Genomic DNA, 27,577 nt, shown 5'->3' with positions numbered 1-27,577 from the left:
TCACTTATGGGGGGCTTCAATGTTTAGGCACATCAGGGGATCTCCAAACGCAACATGGCGTCCCATCTCAATTCCAGCCAATTTTGCATTGAAAAGTCAAATAGCGCTCCTACCCTTCTGAGCTCTGCCATGCGCCCAAACAGTGGTTTACCCCACATATGGGGTATCGGGTACTCAAGTCAAATTGTAAAACAACTTTTGGGGTCCATTTTCTCCTGTTACCCTTGTTAAAATAAAACAAATTGGAGCTGAAGTAAATTTTTAGTGAAAAAAAATTAAATGTTCATTTTTATTTAAACATTCCAAAAAATTCCTGTGAAGCACCAGAAGGGTTAATAAACTTCTTGAGTGTGGTTTTGAGCACCTTGAGGGGTGCAGTTTTTAGAAGTGTCACACTTGGTTATTTTCTATCATATAGACCCCTCAAAATGACTTCAAATGTGATGTGGTCCCTAAAAAAAAAAGGTGTTGTAAAAATTAGAAATTGCTGGTCAAATTTTAACCCTTATAACTCCCTAACCTAACAAAAAAAATTGGGTTCCAAAATTGTGCTGATGTAAAGTAGACATGTGGAAAATGTTACTTATTAAGTATTTTGTGTGACATATCTCTGTGATTTAAGGGCATAAAAATTCAAAGTTGGAAAATTGTGAAATAAATTTAAATAAACGCAGGTAATATCAAAGAAATGTTACCACTATCATGAAGTACAATATATCTCGAGAAAACAATGTCAGAATCACCGGGATCAGTTGAAGTGTTCCAGAGTTATAGCCTCATAAAGGGACAGTGGTCAGAATTTTAAAAACTGGCCCGATCATTAACGTGCAAATCACCCTCGGGGCTTAAGGGGTTAATATAAATATCAATGACACCTCATTTTATAGTAGAAACTTGGAAAGGGGATAACTAGCTTTTTTAGTTTTTGTTATCCCTGGGAGCGTAACTGTCCAAATGAATACATTATCTTAATATTTAACTGAAATGTTAAAAAGGAAAAAAAAAAAAAAAATTGAGGAATCGGTGTCTTGTGGTTACTTTGCCTCCTCAAAAGAATGGAATAAAAAGAGATCAGAAAGTGGCATGGACAGGGTCACCATCAGGGCATGACTGCCATTACTGGTGTATGGGGCCCGGAGAGCAGAAGTAATGGGGCCCGGTGAGCAGAAGTAAAGAGGGGGGTCTGGACTGGGTGAGACATGCTGCACAGCCTGTGCTGAGGAACCATGGACAAAGGAACATCAAGATCTCTAGAGATGGACTTGTAACCGTGAGATTGTTAATATTTTTCAACAATTTTGCTTCTCAAATCCTCGGACATTTCTCTTCTCCTCTTTCTGTTCTCCATGCTTAGTGTTGCACACACAGACATATAATGCAAAGATTGAGGCAACGTCTCCCCTTTTTATCTGGTTTCAGGGGTGATCATCATGTTTCTCACACCTGTTACTTGCCATAGGTGAGTTTACACACTGGACAGTGGGCCCACAATTACTGCAAGCCTTTAATAGCATTGGTCTTTTCATATATGCCATAGAGACTTTTGGGGAAAGCATTATGCTTTAGGTGTGTTTTTTGACCGCTACAACTTTGGCTTTAGTTAAGGTTTTGGCAATTATGAAAAGTTCCCAAATGTCAGTCAATATTGCATTAAAAAACTTTCAGGTCTCTGCTAAAAAGCTGAAGATAAAGAGGAATTTCAACTTTCAGGACAACAGGGTGACCTGAAGAGGGCGCTGTGCACAGGAGATGTCGGCTGATCTGATGGGAGGAGTGGGAAAAGATCGCCAATTCTAGATGTGCCATGCTGATAGACTCCAGCCCCAAAACAATGAATGCTGCCATAAATTCAAAGGGTACTTCAAAAAAGTTTAAGGGTGTGCATATTTTATGCAACCACATTAGCTTAGTACTTTATTTTTCTGTTTTTACCAGAAATGATTTGTTTGTTTCTAACTGGATTTATACAGCATTGGCAGCATTAAAGGTGGGAAAAGTTCTGAAATCATTCTTCTTGGTCTAAAATTTTTACATTGGAAAAACTGGTCACCATAACAGGGGTGTGTAAACATTTTATATCCACGTTACTTATAGACAGTTAGGTCCATATATATTTGGACAGAGACAACATTTTTCTAATTTTGGTTATAGACATTACCACAATGAATATTAAACAAAACAATTCAGATGCAGTTGAAGTTCAGACTTTCAGCTTTCATTTGAGGGTATCCACATTAAAATTGGATGAAGGGTTTAGGAGTTTCAGCTCCTTAACATGTGCCACCCTGTTTTTAAAGGGACCAAAAGTAATTGGACAATTGACTCCAAGGCTATTTCATGGACACGTGTGGGCAATCCCTTCATTATGTCATTCTCAGTTAAGCAGATAAAAGGCCTGGAGTTAATTTGAGGTGTGGTGCTGCATTTGGAAGGTTTTGCTGTGAAGTAAACATGCGGTCAAAGGAGCTCTCCATGCAGGTGAAACAAGCCATCCTTAAGCTGCGAAAACAGAAAAAAACCCAACCGAGAAATTGCTACAATATTAGGAGTGGCAAAATCTACAGTTTGGTACATCCTGAGAAAGAAAGAAAGCACTGGGGAACTCATCAATGCAAAAAGACCTGGGCGCCCACGGAAGACAACAATGGTGGATGATCGCAGAATAATCTCCATGGTGAAGAGAAACCCCTTCACAACAGCCAACCAAGTGACCAACACTCTCCAGGAGGTCGGCGGATCAATATCCAAATCTACCATAAAGAGAAGACTGCACAAAAGTAAATACAGAGGGTTCACTGCACGGTGCAGCCACTCATAAGCATCAAGAATAAAAAGGCTAGGCTGGACTATGCTAAAAAAACACCTAGAAAAGCCAGCCCAGTTCTGGAAGAACATTCTTTGGACAGATGAAACCAAGATCAACCTCTACCAGAATGATGGAAAGAGAAAAGTATGGTGAAGGCGTGGTACAGCTCATGATCCAAAGCATACCGCATCATCTGTAACACCCGGCGGAGGCAGTGTGATGGCGCGGGCATGCATGGCTGCCAGTGGCACTGGGTCACTAGTGTTTATTGATGATGTGACACAGGACAGAAGCAGCAGAATGAATTCTGAGGTCTTCAGAGCCGCCATACTGTGTGCTCAGATCCAGCCAAATGCAGCCAAACTGATTGGTCGTCGTTTCATACTACAGATGGACAATGACCAAAAACATAAAGCCAAAGCAACCCAGGAGTTTATCAAAGCAAAGAAGTGGAATATTCTTGAATGGCCAAGTCAGTCACCTGATCTCAACCCAATTGAGCAGCATTTCACTTGTTAAAGACTAAACTTCAGACAGAAAGGCCACAAACAAACAGCAACTGAAAACCACCGTAGTGAAGGCCTGGCAGAGCATCAAAAAGGAGGAAACACAGCGTCTGGTGATGTCCATGAGTTCAAGACTTCAGGCAGTCGTTGCCAACAAAGGGTTTTCAACCAAGTGCTAAAAATTAACATTTTATTTAAAATTATTGAATCTGTCCAATTAATTTTGGTCCCTTTAAAAACAGGGTGGCACATGTTAAGGAGCTGAAACTCCTAAACCCTTCATCCAATTTTAATGTGGATACCCTCAAATGAAAGCTGAAAGTCTGAACTTCAACTACATCTGAATTGTTTTGTTTAAAATTCATTGTGGTAATGTCTATAACCAAAATTAGAAAAATGTTGTCTGTGTCCAAATATATATGGACCTAACTGTATGTATAATACACACATTATATGCATAGCTATATCTACGTATATAGATATGGGTATAACAGCATAAAATATACCATAACAGCAGAAAGTGGAAAAAGTTGCCAGCAGTCCATAAATTCTGAAAAAATTTTTTATTTTCCCATACTATACTTTATATATATACAGATATAATAATATACATATATAACACACTAAACATTCAGAAAAGTAAAGCTCCTACTTACACCATCCTATAAAAAGGAAGACCCACTTGCGCAGTTTGTCCGTAGAGTAAGTCATCACTATGGCCGTATGGAGGTAGCAACCTTCAACGAACATCCAGAAAAAGTTGGTCACCACAAAGTAATTATAAATAGTTGTGATGCATCGGCACCAAATCTGAAAACAAATGGAGACCTAAGATATAATATGATACAGGGAATGTGATGTCAGAAAATGACTTACTGTTTAAATCAGATTTTTCTGTTACAAGTATTCTTTGTGATGTACAATAACAAATTGTATTGTGGTCCCGTGTTGGCCAGAAAAATCGATGTGAATACTTTTCTGCCCAATGATGACAGAAGTATTCTAGGAGTGATACCTTTATTGGCGAACCAGAAAATAATATGTCTGCAGCTTTCAGAGCACAGAGGCTCCTTCTTCAGGCAAGATTACAAATAGATTAATAAGAACCGAGCACAGTGGCTCCTTCTTCAGGCAAGAATACAAATAGATTAATAAGAAACAAGCACAACATTTACTACAGTAGGACATTTGTTAGAGGGTGGGAAGTGTGATGTCTCCTAAAGATAAGCCAAAGTAATCAAATTAGGCATTTTCTTACAAATGGAGAGGCAGTGGGAATAATATTCTTAGTTATCTGGAGTATGTCAGGTGGAGGTGTGAATTGTATCCAGGTAGTGACTCATAAATCCAAGTATTAAATTAAGTCCTAGTGTCAACGAATTAAACATCTTCATTAGTTTGTATTTCCAAATTTTTCTTTCCCTGTGGACCTTAAAATGACCTTTTAGTATTAAGACTTTTAAATCTGTCATACTGTGTCCAGGTCGAGAGAAATGTTTTCCCACTGGTGTGTCCATTTCATTCCTGATTGTGTGTCTGTGTAGATTCATCCTAGTTTGTAGTCTTTGCATAGTTTCCCCTATATAAATACTTCCAGGGTACCTCATATCATGTACACCACGTTGGAGGATGTACAAGAAAAGGAACCCATGACCTTAAAGTCCTGATTTGTTTTTGGTACACGGACTATATCTGTTGGTAATATGTGGGTACACGTTTTGCATTTTTTATTACCTCCCCAAAGCCCCTTTTATGTATGACAAGGGGGGCAAAAGGTCCTGGGACAGAGGATACTGTAGGAGAGGAACTGGTTTGGAGGAAAAAAAGGTTAATAATCACTTTTTGCATTCTGAAATGAATGTGTACGTAGCGTGGATTTTAATTATACATTCGGTGTAAATGAGAATCTTCGGCTTCAGAAACATATTTTGATTGATATAAGATGAAATAATTTGTAGAGTGGAAACTTCTGGAGCTGTCAAGAGGGACTGAAATCTGGGGGGAGATTAACAGAGTAGGGATCCAGTGTCATCAGTGTGCACTATTCCTGATAGTAAATAACAATCCACGTGTAAATAAAAGAGAACACGTCATTCCCTGTATTTATGTACAGATCCAGAGTTACATTGTATCTTATGCTCTAGTGTCAAGGACGGGACACCGGAGGGGTCACGCAGATCCCACCGCTGCCACCAATTGTCAAGTGACAGACCGCAGGGGTCACTTAGAATCCCAGAGTTGCCCCAAATTGTCAAAGACCACCGCCTGGGGGGGGTCGTAACTCAACCAGCCACGCTGTTATCTTTATGTCACGGAAACCTCTCTGCTGCCCCCTATCGTCCGGACAATTACACCATTGACCAACAATTAACGGATGAAGCTGCGGCTGTTTCCACTAAGGCTGGTTATCGGGAAACTAACAGTGAGCGTATGGTATATATACCTCAGATTCCCACGCATGGAATATGTGTATAAACCTTCAGTACTGTCATGGCTAGCTCCACGATAACCCAAGAACTAGTCGCTGCCACCACCAGTCATTTTTATACAGGCTGACTGGAGGCCTAGTTCTGGTTCTGGTAGCATATGGCTTTTGGGTGCGGTTTACAGAACAAAAAGAACAGAACTATTATGTTTTATTTATTTAATCCAGAATGATAGGCAGTGTTTATAAAAAAATAAACAAAAGATTTTACAAAGGGGACAAAACAATACAGCATATACAATTACGTAAAATAAAAGGAATTATTAACAGAATTTAGTATGGCAATCACAGAGATGGAGACACCGGGGGCGCATGGACCAGGGATTGCCCCACCGCACGCCAGCTCTCCCTTTAACATGGGCATAATACCACTCAGACAACACAGGGTGAGGGTAAAACAGTGTGGCAATACTTTTTTTTTAACCACAAAACAGGCAGATAACACGTAGAACAGTCCCAGCAAATATCCAAGATGGTCCACAAAGGGCAAACTATAATCACATCAGTATTTTCTTAAGATACATTACATGTGTTTGTGTTTAGAACAGTTACAATGATGACCTGGTGGAAGGGACTCAAAGTCTAAACAGTCTGTGGATTAGGGGGAGCTAAACACTTGCTTGGCCATGGGAGCCGGCAATCCACACTACACTACTGGATTGAGGTACAAAACATAGAGTTACCCTTTAAATAATACAAACCATACCATTTTCATAGCAAAATGGGGAATTTGGAGTCAGACTACTCTGATGGAGCGAGACCTGGGATGGGGTGAGATATTTACTACCTAATATGTATGAGAGAAGAGGCATTATGAGCACAGATCAACGGTTTACATTTGTAAATATTGGCACATCCCATAATGCAGGAATGTCACGGCTTTTTGTCACACTTGCAATTTTTGCTTTCAAACTTTTTTGATCTTTTTTACAGTCTTTGTACAATGTTCTGCACGGAGCTTTATCGCATCATCCTTGTACTGACGCCCAGGACAAAGCTGCTCTATTCTCCGGGTGAGGCTTTACATCTCCCATTATCCGGATTATCTATTATCTGCACCCAACAATGGTGTAATAGACGGCACCAACATCGCCGCGTGTCAGTATAGCGGGGGCACATCCACAATGATGCACTGAATGGAGGTGACTAAGATGTGCAATGAATAGGCCGAGATGAAGACGGGAAATAAAGGGCATTTATAAGAAGTGGATTTCTTAGGACTGTGAAGGACGCTCTGAAGGTCACATGAGGTCTCAAAAGAGAAAAAGGGATATAGTACATAAAGGATCAATTAACCCTGACTGCACCAAGTATAATGATGACTAATATGGGCTGATAAATGGGGGCACAACATGTATCGTGTGCAGGTGGAGACCGTGACCCCACCTATTAAAGCATAAAAAAAAAAATGTATCCAGCTTCAACTGAAAATTTCAGAAATTGCAGAACTTTCACCATCAGAATCTGCTGCTTGTTCAGTGTCTGCAAAGGAGTTCAGGGAAGTGTCATTCAAGTTATGTAATCAGATGTAAGGGAAACGTCTCTCCAGCGCAGGAGCTCAAACTTTATAGAGCACAGTGATGACAGCAGTAATGTAATGTATGTACACAGTGACTGCACCAGCAGAATAGTGAGTGCAGCTCTGGGGTATAATACAGGATGTAACTCAGGATCAGTAATGTATGTACACAGTGACTGCACCAGCAGAACAGTGAGTGCAGCTCTGGAGTATAATACAGGATGTAACTCAGGATCAGTAATGTATGTACACAGTGACTGCACCAGCAGAATAGTGAGTGCAGCTCTGGAGTATAATACAGGATGTAACTCAGGATCAGTAATGTAATGTATGTACACAGTGACTGCACCAGCAGAATAGTGAGTGCAGCTCTGGAGTATAATACAGGATGTAACTCAGGATCAGTAATGTATGTACACAGTGACTGCACCAGCAGAATAGTGAGTGCAGCTCTGGAGTATAATACAGGATGTAACTCAGGATCAGTAATGTAATGTATGTACACAGTGACTGCACCAGCAGAATAGTGAGTGCAGCTCTGGAGTATAATACAGGATGTAACTCAGGATCAGTAATGTAATGTATGTACACAGTGACTGCACCAGCAGAGTAGTGAGTGCAGCTCTGGAGTATAATACAGGATGTAACTCAGGATCAGTAATGTAATGTATGTACACAGTGACTGCACCAGCAGAATAGTGAGTGCAGCTCTGGAGTATAATACAGGATGTAACTCAGGATCAGTAATGTAATGTATGTACACAGTGACTGCACCAGCAGAATAGTGAGTGCAGCTCTGGAGTATAATACAGGATGTAACTCAGGATCAGTAATGTAATGTATGTACACAGTGACTGCACCAGCAGAATAGTGAGTGCAGCTCTGGAGTATAATACAGGATGTAACTCAGGATCAGTAATGTAATGTATGCACACAGTGACTGCACCAGCAGAATAGTGAGTGCAACTCTGGAGTATAATACAGGATGTAGCTCAGGATCAGTAATGTAATGTATGTACACAGTGACTGCACCAGCAGAATAGTGAGTGCAGCTCTGGAGTATAATGCAGGATGTACAGTGGGGCAAAAAAGTATTTAGTCAGTCAGCAATAGTGCAAGTTCCACCACTTAAAAAGATGAGAGGCGTCTGTAATTTACATCATAGGTAGACCTCAACTATGGGAGACAAACTGAGAAAAAAAAATCCAGAAAATCACATTGTCTGTTTTTTTAACATTTTATTTGCATATTATGGTGGAAAATAAGTATTTGGTCAGAAACAAAATTTCATCTCAATACTTTGTAATATATCCTTTGTTGGCAATGACAGAGGTCAAACGTTTTCTGTAAGCCTTCACAAGGTTGCCACACACTGTTGTTGGTATGTTGGCCCATTCCTCCATGCAGATCTCCTCTAGAGCAGTGATGTTTTTGGCTTTTCGCTTGGCAACACGGACTTTCAACTCCCTCCAAAGGTTTTCTATAGGGTTGAGATCTGGAGACTCGCTAGGCCACTCCAGAACCTTGAAATGCTTCTTACGAAGCCACTCCTTCGTTGCCCTGGCGGTGTGCTTTGGATCATTGTCATGTTGAAAGACCCAGCCACGTTTCATCTTCAATGCCCTTGCTGATGGAAGGAGGTTTGCACTCAAAATCTCACGATACATGGCCCCATTCATTCTTTCATGTACCCGGATCAGTCGTCCTGGCCCCTTTGCAGAGAAACAGCCCCAAAGCATGATGTTTCCACCACCATGTTTTACAGTAGGTATGGTGTTTGATGGATGCAACTCAGTATTCTTTTTCCTCCAAACACGACAAGTTGTGTTTCTACCAAACAGTTCCAGTTTGGTTTCATCAGACCATAGGACATTCTCCCAAAACTCCTCTGGATCATCCAAATGCTCTCTAGCAAACTTCAGACGGGCCCGGACATGTACTGGCTTAAGCAGTGGGACACGTCTGGCACTACAGGATCTGAGTCCACGGTGGCGTAGTGTGTTACTTATGGTAGGCCTTGTTACATTGGTCCCAGCTCTCTGCAGTTCATTTACTAGGTCCCCCCGCGTGGTTCTGGGATTTTTGCTCACCGTTCTTGTGATCATTCTGACCCCACGGGGTGGGATTTTACGTGGATCCCCAGATCGAGGGAGATTATCAATGGTCTTGTATGTCTTCCATTTTCTAATTATTGCTCCCACTGTTGATTTCTTCACTCCAAGCTGGTTGGCTATTGCAGATTCAGTCTTCCCAGCCTGGTGCAGGGCTACAATTTTGTTTCTGGTGTCCTTTGACAGCTCTTTGGTCTTCACCATAGTGGAGTTTGGAGTCAGACTGTTTGAGGGTGTGCACAGGTGTCTTTTTATACTGATAACAAGTTTAAACAGGTGCCATTACTACAGGTAATGAGTGGAGGAAAGAGGAGACTCTTAAAGAAGAAGTTACAGGTCTGTGAGAGCCAGAAATCTTGATTGTTTGTTTCTGACCAAATACTTATTTTCCACCATAATATGCAAATAAAATGTTAAAAAAACAGACAATGTGATTTTCTGGATTTTTTTTTCTCAGTTTGTCTCCCATAGTTGAGGTCTACCTATGATGTAAATTACAGACGCCTCTCATCTTTTTAAGTGGTGGAACTTGCATTATTGCTGACTGACTAAATACTTTTTTGCCCCACTGTAACTCAGGATCAAAATTGCCATGTATGTGACATTTGTAATTTATTTGTAAATACTCTATCATTTATTATACTCTGCTTAGTTCCAGAAGAGTTTACATCATTGTTACTTGTTAATTTACTGTTCTCCTGGAAACTCTAGTGATAATTAGTAGTTTATATTTCCATACCTCATTCTTTTCATGGATGTTATGATCGATCATTTGTAGAAGGAACCACATGATGTTCCTTAAGATGAAGGTTGTAATTAAATTCCAATGAATGATATTCCGAAGACATCTAATACTCCTAGGAAGAGAGACATGAAATTCATATAAAAATGTGAGGTGCAAGTTAAACGGTCACTGCATGGTCTCAGGAGCATTCAGTATAGATAGAACGCACTGCAATGCATTATACCTGCAATAAAAATAAAAAATGGGAATGTCATATAGAGGGACTAATTAAAATAAACAAAAAGATATAAAAAAATTATATAATAATAATAACAATAAAAACATTACACTACTAAATACACATTTTTATGTTTAAAAATAAAAAATAAACGGTACATATATTTGGTATTGCCGCATCCAGAAAAACCTGGTGTACAAAATTGTCACTAGTTAACCCATTCAGGGAATGCCATTAAAAAAAACACAGAAAAAATGTAGCAGAGTATGCTTTATCCTCATACCACTGGAAAAAAGTAGAATAAAACGTGAACAAACAGATGAATATAAATAAAAATGGTATAGCTGAAAACGTCATCTGGTCCCGCAAAAAACAAGGTCTCATATGTTTTATGACTGATGTGAACATGCGTTTATGTACTGCATGTGTACCAACTCATTCTTGTGCATAGGGAGCAGTATTATAGTAGTTATATTCTTGTACATAGGAGCAGTATTATAGTAGTTATATTCTTGCATATAGGGAGCAGTATTATAGTAGTTATATTCTTGTACATAGGAGCAGTATTATAGTAGTTATATTCTTGTACATAGGAGCAGTATTATAGTAGTTATATTCTTGTACATAGGGAGCAGTATTATAGTAGTTATATTCTTGTACATAGGAGCAGTATTATAGTAGTTATATTCTTGTACATAGGAGGAGTATTATAGTAGTTATATTCTTGTACATAGAGGCAGTATTATAGTAGTTATATTCTTGTACATAGGGGCAGTATTATAGTAGTTATATTCTTGTACATAGGAGCAGTATTATAATAGTTATATTCTTGTACATAGGAGCAGTATTATAGTAGTTATATTCTTGTACATAGGGGCAGTATTATAGTAGTTATATTCTTGTACATAGGGGCAGTATTATAGTATATTCTTGTACATAGGAGCAGTAATATAGTAGTTATATTCTTGTACATAGGAGCAGTATTATAGTAGTTATATTCTTGTACATAGGGAGCAGTATTATAGTAATTATATTCTTGTACATAGGGGGCAACATTATAGTAGTTATATTCTTGTACATAGGGAGCAGTATTATAGTAGTTATATTCTTGTACATAGGGGGCAACATTATAGTAGTTATATTCTTGTACATAGGGAGCAGTATTATAGTAGTTATATTCTTGTACATAGGGAGCAGTATTATAGTAGTTATATTCTTGTACATAGGGGGCAACATTATAGTAGTTATATTCTTGTACATAGGGAGCAGTATTATAGTAGTTATATTCTTGTACATAGGAGCAGTATTATAGTAGTTATATTCTTGTACATAGGAGCAGTATTATAGTAGTTATATTCTTGTACATAGGAGCAGTATTATAGTAGTTATATTATTGTACATAGGGGCAGTATTATAGTAGTTATATTCTTGTACATAGGGGGCAGTATTATAGTAGTAATATTCTTGGACATAGGAGCAGTATTATAGTAGTTATATTCTTGTACATAGGAGAAGTATTATAGTAGTTATATTCTTGTACATAGGGGGCAGTATTATAGTAGTTATATTCTTGTACATAGGGGCAGTATTATAGTAGTTATATTCTTGTACATAGGGGGCAGTATTATAGTAGTTATATTCTTGTACATAGGGAGCAACATTATAGTAGTTATATTCTTGTACATAGGAGCAGTATTATAGTAGTTATATTCTTGTACATAGGAGCAGTATTATAGTAGTTATATTCTTGTACATAGGAGCAGTATTATAGTAGTTATATTATTGTACATAGGGGCAGTATTATAGTAGTTATATTCTTGTACATAGGGAGCAGTATTATAGTAGTTATATTCTTGTACATAGGGAGCAGTATTATAGTAGTTATATTCTTGTACATAGGGAGCAGTATTATAGTAGTTATATTCTTGTACATAGGGGGCAACATTATAGTAGTTATATTCTTGTACATAGGGAGCAGTATTATAGTAGTTATATTCTTGTACATAGGAGCAGTATTATAGTAGTTATATTCTTGTACATAGGAGCAGTATTATAGTAGTTATATTCTTGTACATAGGAGCAGTATTATAGTAGTTATATTATTGTACATAGGGGCAGTATTATAGTAGTTATATTCTTGTACATAGGGGGCAGTATTATAGTAGTAATATTCTTGGACATAGGAGCAGTATTATAGTAGTTATATTCTTGTACATAGGAGAAGTATTATAGTAGTTATATTCTTGTACATAGGGGGCAGTATTATAGTAGTTATATTCTTGTACATAGGGGCAGTATTATAGTAGTTATATTCTTGTACATAGGGGGCAGTATTATAGTAGTTATATTCTTGTACATAGGGAGCAACATTATAGTAGTTATATTCTTGTACATAGGAGCAGTATTATAGTAGTTATATTCTTGTACATAGGAGCAGTATTATAGTAGTTATATTCTTGTACATAGGAGCAGTATTATAGAAGTTATATTATTGTACATAGGGGCAGTATTATAGTAGTTATATTCTTGTACATAGGGGCAGTATTATAGTAGTTATATTATTGTACATAGGGGCAGTATTATAGTAGTTATATTCTTGTACATAGGGGGCAGTATTATAGTAGTTATATTCTTGTACATAGGAGCAGTATTATAGTAGTTATATTCTTGTACATAGGGGCAGTATTATAGTAGTTATATTATTGTACATAGGGGCAGTATTATAGTAGTTATATTCTTGTACATAGGGGGCAGTATTATAGTAGTTATATTCTTGTACATAGGAGCAGTATTATAGTAGTTATATTCTTGTACATAGGAGCAGTATTATAGTAGTTATATTATTGTACATAGGGGCAGTATTATAGTAGTTATATTCTTGTACATAGGGGGCAGTATTATAGTAGTTATATTCTTGTACATAGGGGGCAGTATTATAGTAGTTATATTCTTGGACATAGGAGCAGTATTATAGTAGTTATATTCTTGTACATAGGAGCAGTATTATAGTAGTTATCTTCTTGTACATAGGAGCAGTATTATAGTAGTTATATTCTTGTACATAGGAGCAGTATTATAGTAGTTATATTATTGTACATAGGGGCAGTATTATAGTAGTTATATTCTGGTACATAGGAGCAGTATTATAGTAGTTATATTCTTGTACATAGGAGCAGTATTATAGTAGTTATATTATTGTACATAGGGGCAGTATTATAGTAGTTATATTCTTGTACATAGGGGGCAGTATTATAGTAGTTATATTCCTGGACATAGGAGCAGTATTATAGTAGTTATATTCTTGTACATAGGAGCAGTATTATAGTAGTTATATTCTTGTACATAGGGGCAGTATTATAGTAGTTATATTCTTGTACATAGGGGGCAGTATTATAGTAGTTATATTCTTGTACATAGGGAGCAACATTATAGTAGTTATATTCTTGTACATAGGAGCAGTATTATAGTAGTTATATTCTTGTACATAGGGGCAGTATTATAGTAGTTATATTCTTGTACATAGGAGCAGTATTATAGTAGTTATATTCTTGTACATAGGAGCAGTATTATAGTAGTTATATTATTGTACATATGGGGCAGTATTATAGTAGTTATATTCTTAGACATATGGGGCAGTATTATAGTACCGTAGTTATATTCTTCAATAAGAATATTCTTTATATTTATGGAATTATAAAAGTTTATAGAGAACATTTCCATCCTACATGTTTCCTTTTTTCTGCAGTTTGTTCTGCCTGGATCTGACAATTTTTATCTCTAGTTTTCTAGTTTTCCCCATTTTCCTGACATCACGACGAGTCTCTTTGATCCTTCCAGTCAGGCGTCCTGTACAGCGCTGATGTATTACACTCTTCTGTTACTTGTCTGTGTATTTCTTCTGTGTCTTTTGAGATAAAGGAGATTGAAAACTACATTTGATCTTTGCTTGTGAGTCGTTATTTCTGATACTTTTTGCACGTTCTCTTCTACTTTACAATGTGTCAAAGAGGTCGTCATTAAAGAAAAAGTTTACTAGCAAAATCGTGAGAGCAACAGGCAATACACATTGAAAATAACTGCACACGTGGTATTGCTATACGTAACACCCCCCTACAAATCATAGCATTAGAATAGTAACAACAAGAGTATTTAAAATAAGGTCCTGTGTAATTGATGAGACCACAACCCTCAGAGGCCTTATAAATTATTATGGAGATCAAATCCATGGACAGTTGAAGTCCGACAGAGCAGCTGATCTGGATAATAAATGAGAATTATATGGTGACAGGGGATGAGACCACCTATGTAAGCACTAACAGCCCGCTATGACAGCGTAGGATGCGCTACCCATGTTTACGGCTCCAGTCCCAGCGATCATGGGATCATGGGATCACCGGTGGTGGGTTACTGGAGGAAGCAGGAGCTGCCTGGTCTTAGCCCTAGGGTGCAGGCAGATCACAGTCACAGTGAAAAGCCAACAATAATTTAAATGTATTTATAGATGAAATGGTCCAATGTTCTAGCCTTTCTAGGAAAGAAAGAAAGAAAGAAAGAAAGAAAGAAAGAAAGAAAGAAAGAAAGAAAGAAAGAAAGAAAGAAAGAAAGAAAGAAAGAAAGAAAGAAGGACACGAGGGAGAAAAAAAGAAAGAGGGAAGTAAGGGAAAAAAAAAGAAGGAAGTATGGTAGGTAGAAAGAAAGAAGGAAGAAGGGAGAAAGAAAGAAAGCAGGACATAAGGGAGAAAGTAGGAAGTAAAGGAGAGAAGTAAGGGAGAAAAAAAAAGAAAGAAAGACATAAGGGAGAAAATAGAAAGAAAGAAAGAAAGAAAGAAAGAAAGAAAGAAAGATGTAAGGGAGAAAAAGAAAGAAAGAAAGAAAGAAAGAAAGAAAGACATATATTTGGTGTGGAATTACCGTATATCTAATTTGGCTTTAGGACAATTCTTTTGTGTTTTTTCATTTAATAATAAAAAAAAAAAATAAAAAAAAAAGGTTCCTCGCATCATGTTCTCATACACTTTATGCAGTATTAGCCCTCTGTGTCTGTACTGCTACATACTTAGGCAGGTAACTGGTTCATGCAGCTTTACATGAACACCTGAGCCTTACACTATAGCTGGTCCGAATAACTAAAGCAATTGTTACCATCCACCTCTCGTGTCTCCCCTTTTCCCCATAGTTTGTAAGCTTGCGAGCAGCAGGGCCCTCACTCCTCCTGGTATCTGTTTTGAACTGTATTTCTGTTATGATGTAATGTTTATTGTCTGTACAAGTCCCCTCTATAATTTGTAAAGCGCTGCGGAATATGTTGGCGCTATATAAATAAAATTATTATTATTATTATTATTATTATTATTATAAGGGAGAAAAAAGAAAGAAGGAAGTAAGGGAGAAAAAAGAAGGAAGAAGGGAGAAAGAAAGCAGGACATAAGGGAGAAAGTAGGAAGTAAAGGAGAGAAGTAAGGGAGAAAAAAGAAAGAAAGAAAAGAAACAAAGAAAGAAAGAAAGAAAGAAAAAAAGAAAGAAAAAAGAAAGTAGGAAGTGAGGAAGAAAAAAAGAATGTAGGAAGAGAGAAAGAAAGAAGGAAAAAGTAATTGAGAGAGAGCGAGAGGCAGAAAAAGAAAGAAAAGGAGAAAGAAAGATTAATAAGATAAAAAAAGAGAAGAAAGCCATCATCAGTACAAACCATTACAAAAAAAATTGTAACTGAAAGGGCAGCACAATTACAATGTATTTTCATGGCTCTTTGTGGTCTTTAAAACAAAAAGATAGAAAAAGTGAAAACCACTCAGGAGTTTCTTATTTTTTATTTACATTTTTCTACAATAATGTCAAAAAATACAAAAATTGAAAACAGACAAAGACATACAAATTAGGCCCCATGTAACATATTTTTGAATAACCGAATATGAATAAATGTATAGGCCTTAAAATGACTTGTGTGACAAAAACCTAAACTGCTCGTAGACACGAGAGGGAAATGAACTTCCGGCGTTGGGCCGGCTACAGTGTAACCCTGCTGCTAGAAAGCTCTTGCTGGGTCAGTGAGACGTTTCAGACGTTTTGATTGGTGGTGGTCCGGGTGCTGGGACCCTGATTGATCGATGAACAAGCAGAAGAGCTCGGCCAAGCATCACTCTATTCTGAGACTGAAGATGGCCACCACAGAAATCCCTTAAAGTCTTTCTTCAGTTTTGGACAAGGGCAGCCTCTGCTCCTAGATTCTAGTGATTGGTGGGGGTCTCAGCTCCTGGACCTTCGAATTTACTGCTAAAGCTAGTGGTACGGCTGAATAGCTCCCATTATAACAATACAAATGATACCTGTCTTGATTTAATCGGATGTGTCAGTGATGAGAAATTAAGCTTTAAAGTCACAAACCAATCAGGAGAGGGGCATGTGGCACTGGGGGCGTGTCTATGCAGTCAGAGTGTATCGACACACCCCCGAGGAACTTCTAGGCTGATTTGTAGGTGAATCGAAATCTTGATTTCTCGGCACTGGCACAACCGATTGCTACAAAACAGGTATCATTCTTATTGTTATACCAAGACCTACACAACCGTGAGACTAGCTTTTAAAGTAAGATTGTCCTGAAAGATTCCCTTTAAGGAAATTAACTTCAGTAGCCTGAAGAAATCTGGGCACAAGGTCAGGTATAAGGTCATGACCTAAAACGCTTTGAGGACCAGATGATTCTCAGTCCAGTCCTGTCCCTGGCTATTTCCTATTAATTGCTCCAATCACATTGTTTGCTCATCTCCAGGCTGATGACAAAGTTCTTCCATATCATTAAGACACTTACCTTAAGCACAAGAAGAGCAGGAAGGCGATGACCAGCGCCAGGACGGAGATGCAGTGTCCCAGGTAGTTTATAATGAGGGCGATCTTGTAATGCAGGTCGTACTTCCGCTGGAGACAAGAACATGATTACATCAGGCTGAGACTGCTCCGTGCAGGACAAGTAATCTGTTTATGGAGCAGTAATTATAATCCCGGCCTGCAGGATAATCTCATCATCATAGATGCAGGTTATTTTGGGATGAGTGATATCTGTTGGCATTATGACTATTTACGGTGAAACTAATAATCACAGGGTGAAGAGGCATCAGGTGCACGGCCATTTCCAAAAACTAAATAGTCCTTGCTGTAACACTGGCCCATATATAACTAGACCATAATAGTCCCATTCCTGCCCAATACAGATGCCAAGAGCAAAACAACGCTACAGTCTGGGTTCTATTTGGTGCCAGTAGATTTATCCTGCACTGATCCCGAGTTACACCCTGTATTAAACCCCAGAGCTGCACTCACTATTCTGCTGGTGCAGTCGGTGTGCACATACTTTACATTACTGATCCTGAGTTACATCCTGCATTATACTCCAGAGCTGCACTCACTATTCTGCTGGTGCAGTCACTGTGTACATACATTACATTACTGATCCTGAGTTACACCCTGTATTATACCCCAGAGCTGCACTCACTATTCTGCTGGTGCAGTCGGTGTGCACATATGATCCCAGTCGGTGATGCACATATTACATTACTGATCCCAAGTTATATCCTGTATTAAACCCCAGATCTGCACTCACTATTCTGCTGGTGCAGTCACTGTGTACATACATTACATTACTGATCCTGAGTTACATCCTGTATTATCCTCCAGAGCTGCACTCACTATTCTGCTGGTGCAGTCACTGTGTACATACATTACATTACTGATCCCAAGTTATATCCTGTATTAAACCCAGAGCTGCACTCACTATTCTGCTGGTGCAGTCACTGTGTACATACATTACATTACTGATCCTGAGTTAAATCCTGTATTATACCCCAGAGCTGCACTCACTATTCTGCTAGTGCAGTCACTGTGTACATACATTACATTACTGATCCTGAGTTACGGTACATCCTGTATTACACCCCAGAGCTGCACTCACTATTCTGCTGGTGCAGTCACTGTGTACATACATTACATTACTGATCCTGAGTTACATCCTGTATTAAACCCCAGAGCTGCACTCACTATTCTGCTGGTGCAGTCACTGTGTACATACATTACATTACTGATCCTGAGTTACATCCTGTATTAAACCCCAGAGCTGCACTCACTATTCTGCTGGTGCAGTCACTGTGTACATACATTACATTACTGATCCTGAGTTACATCCTGTATTATACTCCAGAGTTGCACTCACTATTCTGCTGGTGCAGTCACTGTGTACATACATTACATTACTGATCCTGAGTTACATTCTGTATTATACCCCAGAGCTGCACTCACTATTCTGCTGGTGCAGTCACTGTGTACATACATTACATTACTATCCTGAGTTACATCCTGTATTATACTCCAGAGCTGCACTCACTATTCTGCTGGTGCAGTCACTGTGTACATACATTACATTACTGATCCTGAGTTACATCCTGTATTATACTCCAGAGCTGCACTCACTATTCTGCTGGTGCAGTCACTGTGTACATACATTACATTACTATCCTGAGTTACATCCTGTATTATACTCCAGAGCTGCACTCACTATTCTGCTGGTGCAGTCACTGTGTACATACATTACATTACTATCCTGAGTTACATCCTGTATTATACTCCAGAGCTGCACTCACTATTCTGCTGGTGCAGTCACTGTGTACATACATTACATTACTATCCTGAGTTACATCCTGTATTATACTCCAGAGCTGCACTCACTATTCTGCTGGTGCAGTCACTGTGTACATACATTACATTACTGATCCTGAGTTACACCCTGTATTATACTCCAGAGCTGCACTCACTATTCTGCTGGTGCAGTCACTGTGTACATACATTACATTACTATCCTGAGTTACATCCTGTATTATACCCCAGAGCTGCACTCACTATTCTGCTGGTGCAGTCACTGTGTACATACATTACATTACTGATCCTGAGTTACATCCTGTATTATACTCCAGAATTGCACTCACTATTCTGCTGGTGCAGTCACTGTGTACATACATTACTGATCCTGAGTTACCTCCTGTATTATACTCCAGAGCTGCACTCACTATTCTGCTGCTGCAGTCACTGTGTACATGCATTACATTACTGATCCCAAGTTATATCCTGTATTAAACCCCAGAGCTGCACTCACTATTCTGCTGGTGCAGTCACTGTGTACATACATTACTGATCCGGAGTTACATCCTGTATTATACCCCAGAGCTGCACTCACTATTCTGCTGGTGCAGTCACTGTGTGCATACATTACATTACTGATCCTGAGTTACATCCTGTATTATACCCCAGAGCTGCGCTCACTCTTCTGCTGGTGCAGTCACTGTGTACATACATTACATTACTGATCCGGAGTTACATCCTGTATTATACCCCAGAGCTGCACTCACTATTCTGCTGGTGCAGTCACTGTGTACATACATTACATTACTGATCCTGAGTTACATCCTGTATTATACCCCAGAGCTGCACTCACTATTCTGCTGGTGCAGTCACTGTGTACATACATTACATTACTATCCTGAGTTACATCCTGTATTATACTCCAGAGCTGCACTCACTATTCTGCTGGTGCAATCACTGTGTACATACATTACACTACTGATCCTAAGTTACATCCTGTATTATGCCCCAGAGCTGCACTCACTATTCTGCTGGTGCAGTCATTGTGTACATACATTACATTACTGATCCTAAGTTACATCCTGTATTATGCCCCAGAGCTGCACTCACTATTCTGCTGGTGCAGTTTCTGATATGTATACATGAAATGATCTGTGACTATAAGATATAACACCCAGTGTTCCCCCCTGCACTGACTGTGATACTTTATAACACTTCTCAGTAACAGATCTGCAGCTCCCATAATAATCACATTCTATCAGTCTCGGATAATTGATTCCACACCTTGTTGTCCAGGATGGGCACACACTGGGAGTAGTTCATCCAAGTCGCCCAGGTCCCATTCTCAAAACATTCTCTGTAAACTGTTCCTGCAGAGACAAGATGCACAAGCTTAGATCCGGTCACAAAATAGAAATACTTTAACAATTGGTGAAACTTTTACTTTTCGGTCATTGCCTTTGAGGTGATATAATGCATGAATGAGTGCAGTTCTCACATTGTACACTAGATGTCAGCACAATAGACTGGTGAACAAAGAGGAAACTCACTTTGCAGCTTGCAGTAAAACAAAAACTGGTTTTAGCTCATTATCATTAGGAATTAGAAGACTGTTGAGAAGCAGATGTATAATGTGAGGGCCATTAACCCTATACTGCAGAGTTTATAATTGTGCGGGAGTGTTATAAGCAGGTGATGGTAGCAGGTATGACAGGCACCAGGCTCAGGAAGGAGAAATACATGGAACTCTAGAATGTCATGTTTTCCAGAGCAGCATGGGACGGACAAGGAGCATTAGTGTCTGGGATTTGGGGATGTGACAGGGAACAGCGGGAGGTTGGATGCACGGAGGAACAAGTCATGCTCAGCCAACTCCACCCGGATCACCTGGAAACCTCAGTGACAAGCTTTTCCCCACTTTTTCCATTTTCTAAGTGCAATGTCCGACAAATTGTATAGAAAAAAAAGTGTTAGGCTAGTTTCACATTTGCGTTTAAAAATGCAGCGTTTAAACCGCATCCGCAGGTGGTGAAAAAAACGCATGTAAACGCGTACAAATGCTGCATTTTTTAGACGCATGCGTTGTCGCATGCGGTAAAAAAAAGTCGCGTTTGTACGCGTTTACATGCGTTTTTTTCACCACCTGCGGATGCGTTTTTGGTACGCATGATGAGAAATTGTATTTATTTCCATTTTCCCATTATGGTTAGAGCTAGGGTTAGGGCTAGGGTTAGGGGTAGGGTTAGGGGTAGGGCTAGGGCTAGGGGTAGGGTTAGGGGTAGGGTTAGGGGTAGGGCTAGGGTTAGGGATAGGGTTAGGGCTAGGGTTAGGGCTAGGGTTAGGGGTAGGGGTAGGGTTAGGGGTAGGGCTAGGGTTAGGGCTAGGGTTAGGGTTAGGGCTAGGGTTAGGGGTAGGGCTAACGGTAGGGTTAGGGGTAGGGTTAGGGGTAGGGCTAGGGTTAGGGGTAGGGTTAGGGGTAGGGTTAGGGCTAGGGTTAGGGCTAGGGTTAGGGGTAGGGTTACGGGTAGGGCTAGGGTTAAGGGTAGGGTTAGGGGTAGGTTTAGGGTTAGGGGTAGGGCTAGGGTTAGGGCTAGGGTTAGGGCTAGGGTTAGGGGTAGGGGTAGGGTTAGGGGTAGGGTTAGGGCTAGGGTTAGGGCTAGGGGTAGGGTTAGGGGTAGGGTTAGGGGTAGGGCTAGAGTTAGGGGTAGGGTTAGGGGTAGGGTTAGGGCTAGGGTTAGGGTTTGGATCCCTTTATCACCTTGATGGTGGGGGGTGGCTTATCAGTGTCTAGACTTGTTTTTCTCTATTAAAACGCATGTGTATAAAAACGCAACCAAACGCATGTGCTTAAAAACGCATGCGTTTACATAGACAGCAATACGTTTTTTTGACGCAATCGAACGCATGCGTTTTTTTGCGGCAAACAAACGCCTCTAGAAATTACTACATGTTGCATTTCCGCACCAAAACGCAAGCATCGAAACGACACATCCGTCATCAAACGCGGCCAAACGCGTACAAAAAAAAGCTTGCGTTTTTAATGTTAAATATAGGAAAAAAACGCATGCGTTTATATGCGTTAAAACGCAGCGGCAAAAAACGTAAATGTGAAACCAGCCTTACCGGGGACCTGTCGCTTCCGTGCAATATGTACAGTTGCGCTCAAAAGTTTACATACCCCGGCAGAATTTTTGCGTTCTTGGCCTTTTTCTTTCAGAGAATATGAAAGATAACACCAAAACTTTTTCTCCACTCATGGTTAGTGGTTGTAAACATCTGGATTATGTTGCCCACCGTGGACAAAGGAACATCAAGATCTCTGGAGAAGGAGAACAGCTTTGGCTCTCAAGTCCTCAGACCGTTCTCTTCTCCTCTTTCTGTTCTCCATGCATAACGTGGCACACACAGACACACAACGCGAAGATTGAGTCGCCTTCTCCCCTTTGTATCTGGTTTCAGGTGTGATTTTCATGTTGTCTAAACCTGTTACTTGCCACAGGTGAGTTTGGACGAGCATCAGATGCTTGAAAGATGTTTACCCACAATTTTAGAAAGGTGCAAACAATTTTGTCCTCCTTGTTTTGGGGGTTTTGTGTGAAATTATGACCAATTTGCCATTTTTTCTCTGTTTTTGTTGTGTTTTTCCAATACACACAAAGGAAATAAATATGTATATAACAAAACTTGTGTGACTGCAATCATTTTCTGGGATAAATACTTCATTTTCTGGAACAGTTTAAAGAGGTCCAACACTTTGAGCGCTGACTGTAACCGCAGGATAACATTATTTTTCCTTTGCCATTAGTTGGACTGAGCGTGCCATTAACCTGTCGTGTGCCGGGCGGTAGGACGCTAGGACATAATAGGCCGCCTGTTCTACACAGTTTTGTTACAGCACTTACGGGACTATTCTTGAACAATTAACTTCAACAATGTATTTATTCTCTGGTTTTATCTGCGTTCAGCCTCCGGCATGATAACGAGATTTTAAGGTGACAAAGACGAGGCGGTAATTAGTAATGACTCGACCAAGCGTAAATCATTATATGGATCGTGGCTGGAAGGAAAAGCAGAAGCAGAAGAAGGAGCCGGAGTGGCGCTGTACTTCATCTTACACTACATGTCTATGGACTATTAACTTTAGAGGCCCAAACCTCCGCGGACGTGTCTGACGATTCGTGGTCACATTCTGTCTGATGTGTGGCGAGAGAAGATCTATTGCTAGAACTGTACGCTGCTGCTGACTTGTTAACTTTGCTGTACAGACTCTGGCAGAAACCGCAGAGCCATCATATTATTATTTTTAGATAGAGGGGTCAACAGTGGATGTTTACTAGTGTTAGCCGTGGTGGGGTCAAAACAGTCCTTTCATTATTATTATAGGATGGAGTCAGCAGAGACTTCTCATTGTACTAAATGCAGAGGTAAGAGGCAGAAGAGACACCTCATTATCAGAGGGAAGAGGCATCAGAGAAATCACATTATTAGAGGGAAGAGGCAGCAGAGACATCTCATTATTAGAGGGAAGAGACAGCAGAGACATCTCATTATTAGAGGGAAGAGGCATCAGAGAAATCACATTATTAGAGGGAAGAGACAGCAGAGACATCTCATTATTAGAGGGAAGAGGCAGCAGAGACATCTCATTATTAGAGGGAAGAGGCATCAGAGACATCTCATTATCAGAGGGAAGAGGCATCAGAGAAATCACATTATTAGAGGGAAGAGACAGCAGAGACATCTCATTATTAGAGGGAAGAGGCAGAAGAGACATCTCATTATCAGAGGGAAGAGGCAGCAGAGACATCTCATTATTAGAGGGAAGAGGCAGCAGAGACATCTCATTATTAGAGGGAAGAGACAGCAGAGACATCTCATTATTAGAGGGAAGAGACAGCAGAGACATCTCATTATTAGAGGGAAGAGGCAGCAGAGACATCTCATTATTAGAGGGAAGAGGCAGCAGAGACAACTCATTATTAGAGGGAAGAGACAGCAGAGACATCTCATTATTAGAGGGAAGAGACAGCAGAGACATCTCATTATTAGAGGGAAGAGACAGCAGAGACATCTCATTATTAGAGGGAAGAGGCAGCAGAGACATCTCATTATTAGAGGGAAGAGACAGCAGAGACATCTCATTATTAGAGGGAAGAGACAGCAGAGACATCTCATTATTAGAGGGAAGAGACAGCAGAGACATCTCATTATTAGAGGGAAGAGGCAGCAGAGACATCTCATTATTAGAGGGAAGAGGCATCAGAGAAATCACATTATTAGAGGGAAGAGACAGCAGAGACATCTCATTATTAGAGGGAAGAGGCAGCAGAGATATCTCATTATTAGAGGGAAGAGGCATCAGAGACATCTCATTATCAGAGGAAAGAGGCATCAGAGAAATCACATTATTAGAGGGAAGAGACAGCAGAGACATCTCATTATTAGAGGGAAGAGGCAGAAGAGACATCTCATTATTAGAGGGAAGAGACAGCAGAGACATCTCATTATTAGAGGGAAGAGACAGCAGAGACATCTCATTATTAGAGGGAAGAGACAGCAGAGACATCTCATTATTAGAGGGAAGAGACAGCAGAGACATCTCATTATTAGAGGGAAGAGACAGCAGAGAAATCACATTATTAGAGGGAAGAGACAGCAGAGACATCTCATTATTAGAGGGAAGAGGCAGCAGAGACATCTCATTATTAGAGGGAAGAGACAGCAGAGACATCTCATTATTAGAGGGAAGAGACAGCAGAGACATCTCATTATTAGAGGGAAGAGACAGCAGAGAAATCACATTATTAGAGGGAAGAGACAGCAGAGACATCTCATTATTAGAGGGAAGAGGCAGCAGAGACATCTCATTATTAGAGGGAAGAGACAGCAGAGAAATCACATTATTAGAGGGAAGAGACAGCAGAGACATCTCATTATTAGAGGGAAGAGGCAGCAGAGACATCTCATTATTAGAGGGAAGAGACAGCAGAGACATCTCATTATTAGAGGGAAGAGACAGCAGAGACATCTCATTATTAGAGGGAAGAGACAGCAGAGAAATCACATTATTAGAGGGAAGAGACAGCAGAGACATCTCATTATTAGAGGGAAGAGACAGCAGAGACATCTCATTATTAGAGGGAAGAGACAGCAGAGACATCTCATTATTAGAGGGAAGAGGCAGCAGAGACATCTCATTATCAGAGGGAAGAGACAGCAGAGGCATCTCATTATTAGAGGGAAGAGGCATCAGAGAAATCACATTATTAGAGGGAAGAGACAGCAGAGACATCTCATTATTAGAGGGAAGAGGCAGAAGAGACATCTCATTATTAGAGGGAAGAGGCAGCAGAGAGACCTCATTATTAGAGGGAAGAGACAGCAGAGACATCTCATTATTAGAGGGAAGAGGCATCAGAGAAATCACATTATTAGAGGGAAGAGGCATCAGAGAAATCACATTATTAGAGGGAAGAGACAGCAGAGACATCTCATTATTAGAGGGAAGAGACAGCAGAGACATCTCATTATTAGAGGGAAGAGACAGCAGAGACATCTCATTATTAGAGGGAAGAGACAGCAGAGACAACTCATTATTAGAGGGAAGAGGCATCAGAGAAATCACATTATTAGAGGGAAGAGGCAGCAGAGAAATCACATTATTAGAGGGAAGAGACAGCAGAGACATCTCATTATTAGAGGGAAGAGGCAGCAGAGACATCTCATTATTAGAGGGAAGAGACAGCAGAGACAACTCATTATTAGAGGGAAGAGGCAGCAGAGACATCTCATTATTAGAGGGAAGAGACAGCAGAGACATCTCATTATTAGAAGGAAGAGGCATCAGAGAAATCACATTATTAGAGGGAAGAGACAGCAGAGACATCTCATTATTAGAGGGAAGAGACAGCAGAGACAACTCATTATTAGAGGGAAGAGGCATCAGAGAAATCACATTATTAGAGGGAAGAGATAGCAGAGACATCTCATTATTAGAGGGAAGAGGCATCAGAGAAATCACATTATTAGAGGGAAGAGGCAGCAGAGACATCTCATTATTAGAGGGAAGAGACAGCAGAGACATCTCATTATTAGAGGGAAGAGACAGCAGAGACATCTCATTATTAGAAGGAAGAGACAGCAGAGACATCTCATTATTAGAGGGAAGAGGCAGCAGAGACATCTCATTATTAGAGGGAAGAGACAGCAGAGAAATCACATTATTAGAGGGAAGAGGCAGCAGAGACATCTCATTATTAGAGGGAAGAGGCAGAAGAGACATCTCATTATTAGAGGGAAGAGACAGCAGAGACATCTCATTATTAGAGGGAAGAGACAGCAGAGACAACTCATTATTAGAGGGAAGAGGCATCAGAGAAATCACATTATTAGAGGGAAGAGACAGCAGAGACATCTCATTATTAGAGGGAAGAGGCATCAGAGAAATCACATTATTAGAGGGAAGAGACAACAGAGACATCTCATTATTAGAGGGAAGAGACAGCAGAGACATCTCATTATTAGAAGGAAGAGACAGCAGAGACATCTCATTATTAGAGGGAAGAGGCAGCAGAGACATCTCATTATTAGAGGGAAGAGGCATCAGAGAAATCACATTATTAGAGGGAAGAGACAGCAGAGACATCTCATTATTAGAGGGAAGAGGCAGCAGAGACATCTCATTATTAGAGGGAAGAGGCAGAAGAGACATCTCATTATCAGAGGGAAGAGACAGCAGAGACAACTCATTATTAGAGGGAAGAGGCAGCAGAGACATCTCATTATTAGAGGGAAGAGGCAGCAGAGAAATCACATTATTAGAGGGAAGAGGCAGCAGAGACATCTCATTATTAGAGGGAAGAGACAGCAGAGACATCTCATTATTAGAGGGAAGAGACAGCAGAGACATCTCATTATTAGAGGGAAGAGACAGCAGAGACATCTCATTATTAGAGGGAAGAGGCAGCAGAGACATCTCATTATCAGAGGGAAGAGGCAGAAGAGACATCTCATTATTAGAGGGAAGAGACAGCAGAGACATCTCATTATTAGAGGGAAGAGGCAGAAGAGACATCTCATTATCAGAGGGAAGAGACAGCAGAGACATCTCATTATTAGAGGGAAGAGGCAGCAGCGACACCTCATTATTAGAGGGAAGAGGCAGCAGAGACATCTCATTATTAGAGGGAAGAGGCAGCAGAGACATCTCATTATCAGAGGGAAGAGGCAGCAGAGACATCTCATTATTAGAGGGAAGAGACAGCAGAGATATCTCATTATTAGAGGGAAGAGGCAGCAGAGACATCTCATTATTAGAGGGAAGAGACAGCAGAGACATCTCATTATTAGAGGGAAGAGGCAGAAGAGACATCTCATTATCAGAGGGAAGAGACAGCAGAGACATCTCATTATTAGAGGGAAGAGGCAGCAGCGACACCTCATTATTAGAGGGAAGAGGCAGCAGAGACATCTCATTATTAGAGGGAAGAGGCAGCAGAGACATCTCATTATTAGAGGGAAGAGGCAGCAGAGACATCTCATTATTAGAGGGAAGAGACAGCAGAGATAT

General features: G+C 40.0%; 1 protein-coding gene across 2 annotated transcripts in view; it reads right to left on the bottom strand.

Annotated features, from left to right (window-relative positions):
* The window catches only part of CRHR2 (corticotropin releasing hormone receptor 2), a 280,374-nt gene that overhangs the window by 63,516 nt on the left and 189,281 nt on the right, over window positions 1-27,577 (bottom strand). For both annotated transcript variants that reach the window (XM_069729278.1, XM_069729279.1), the window contains 4 exons: window positions 20,293-20,378; window positions 17,192-17,298; window positions 10,167-10,284; window positions 3,969-4,122 (listed from right to left, as the gene is read on the bottom strand). In XM_069729278.1, the coding sequence (XP_069585379.1) occupies window positions 3,969-4,122; window positions 10,167-10,284; window positions 17,192-17,298; window positions 20,293-20,378 (465 nt within the window). The remainder of the gene's footprint in view (window positions 1-3,968; window positions 4,123-10,166; window positions 10,285-17,191; window positions 17,299-20,292; window positions 20,379-27,577) is intronic.

The sequence above is a fragment of the Ranitomeya imitator genome, chromosome 6 (assembly GCF_032444005.1).
Source record: "Ranitomeya imitator isolate aRanImi1 chromosome 6, aRanImi1.pri, whole genome shotgun sequence".
Taxonomy (NCBI): Eukaryota; Metazoa; Chordata; class Amphibia; order Anura; family Dendrobatidae; genus Ranitomeya; species Ranitomeya imitator.
This window is presented reverse-complemented; position numbering and strand designations above follow the sequence as displayed.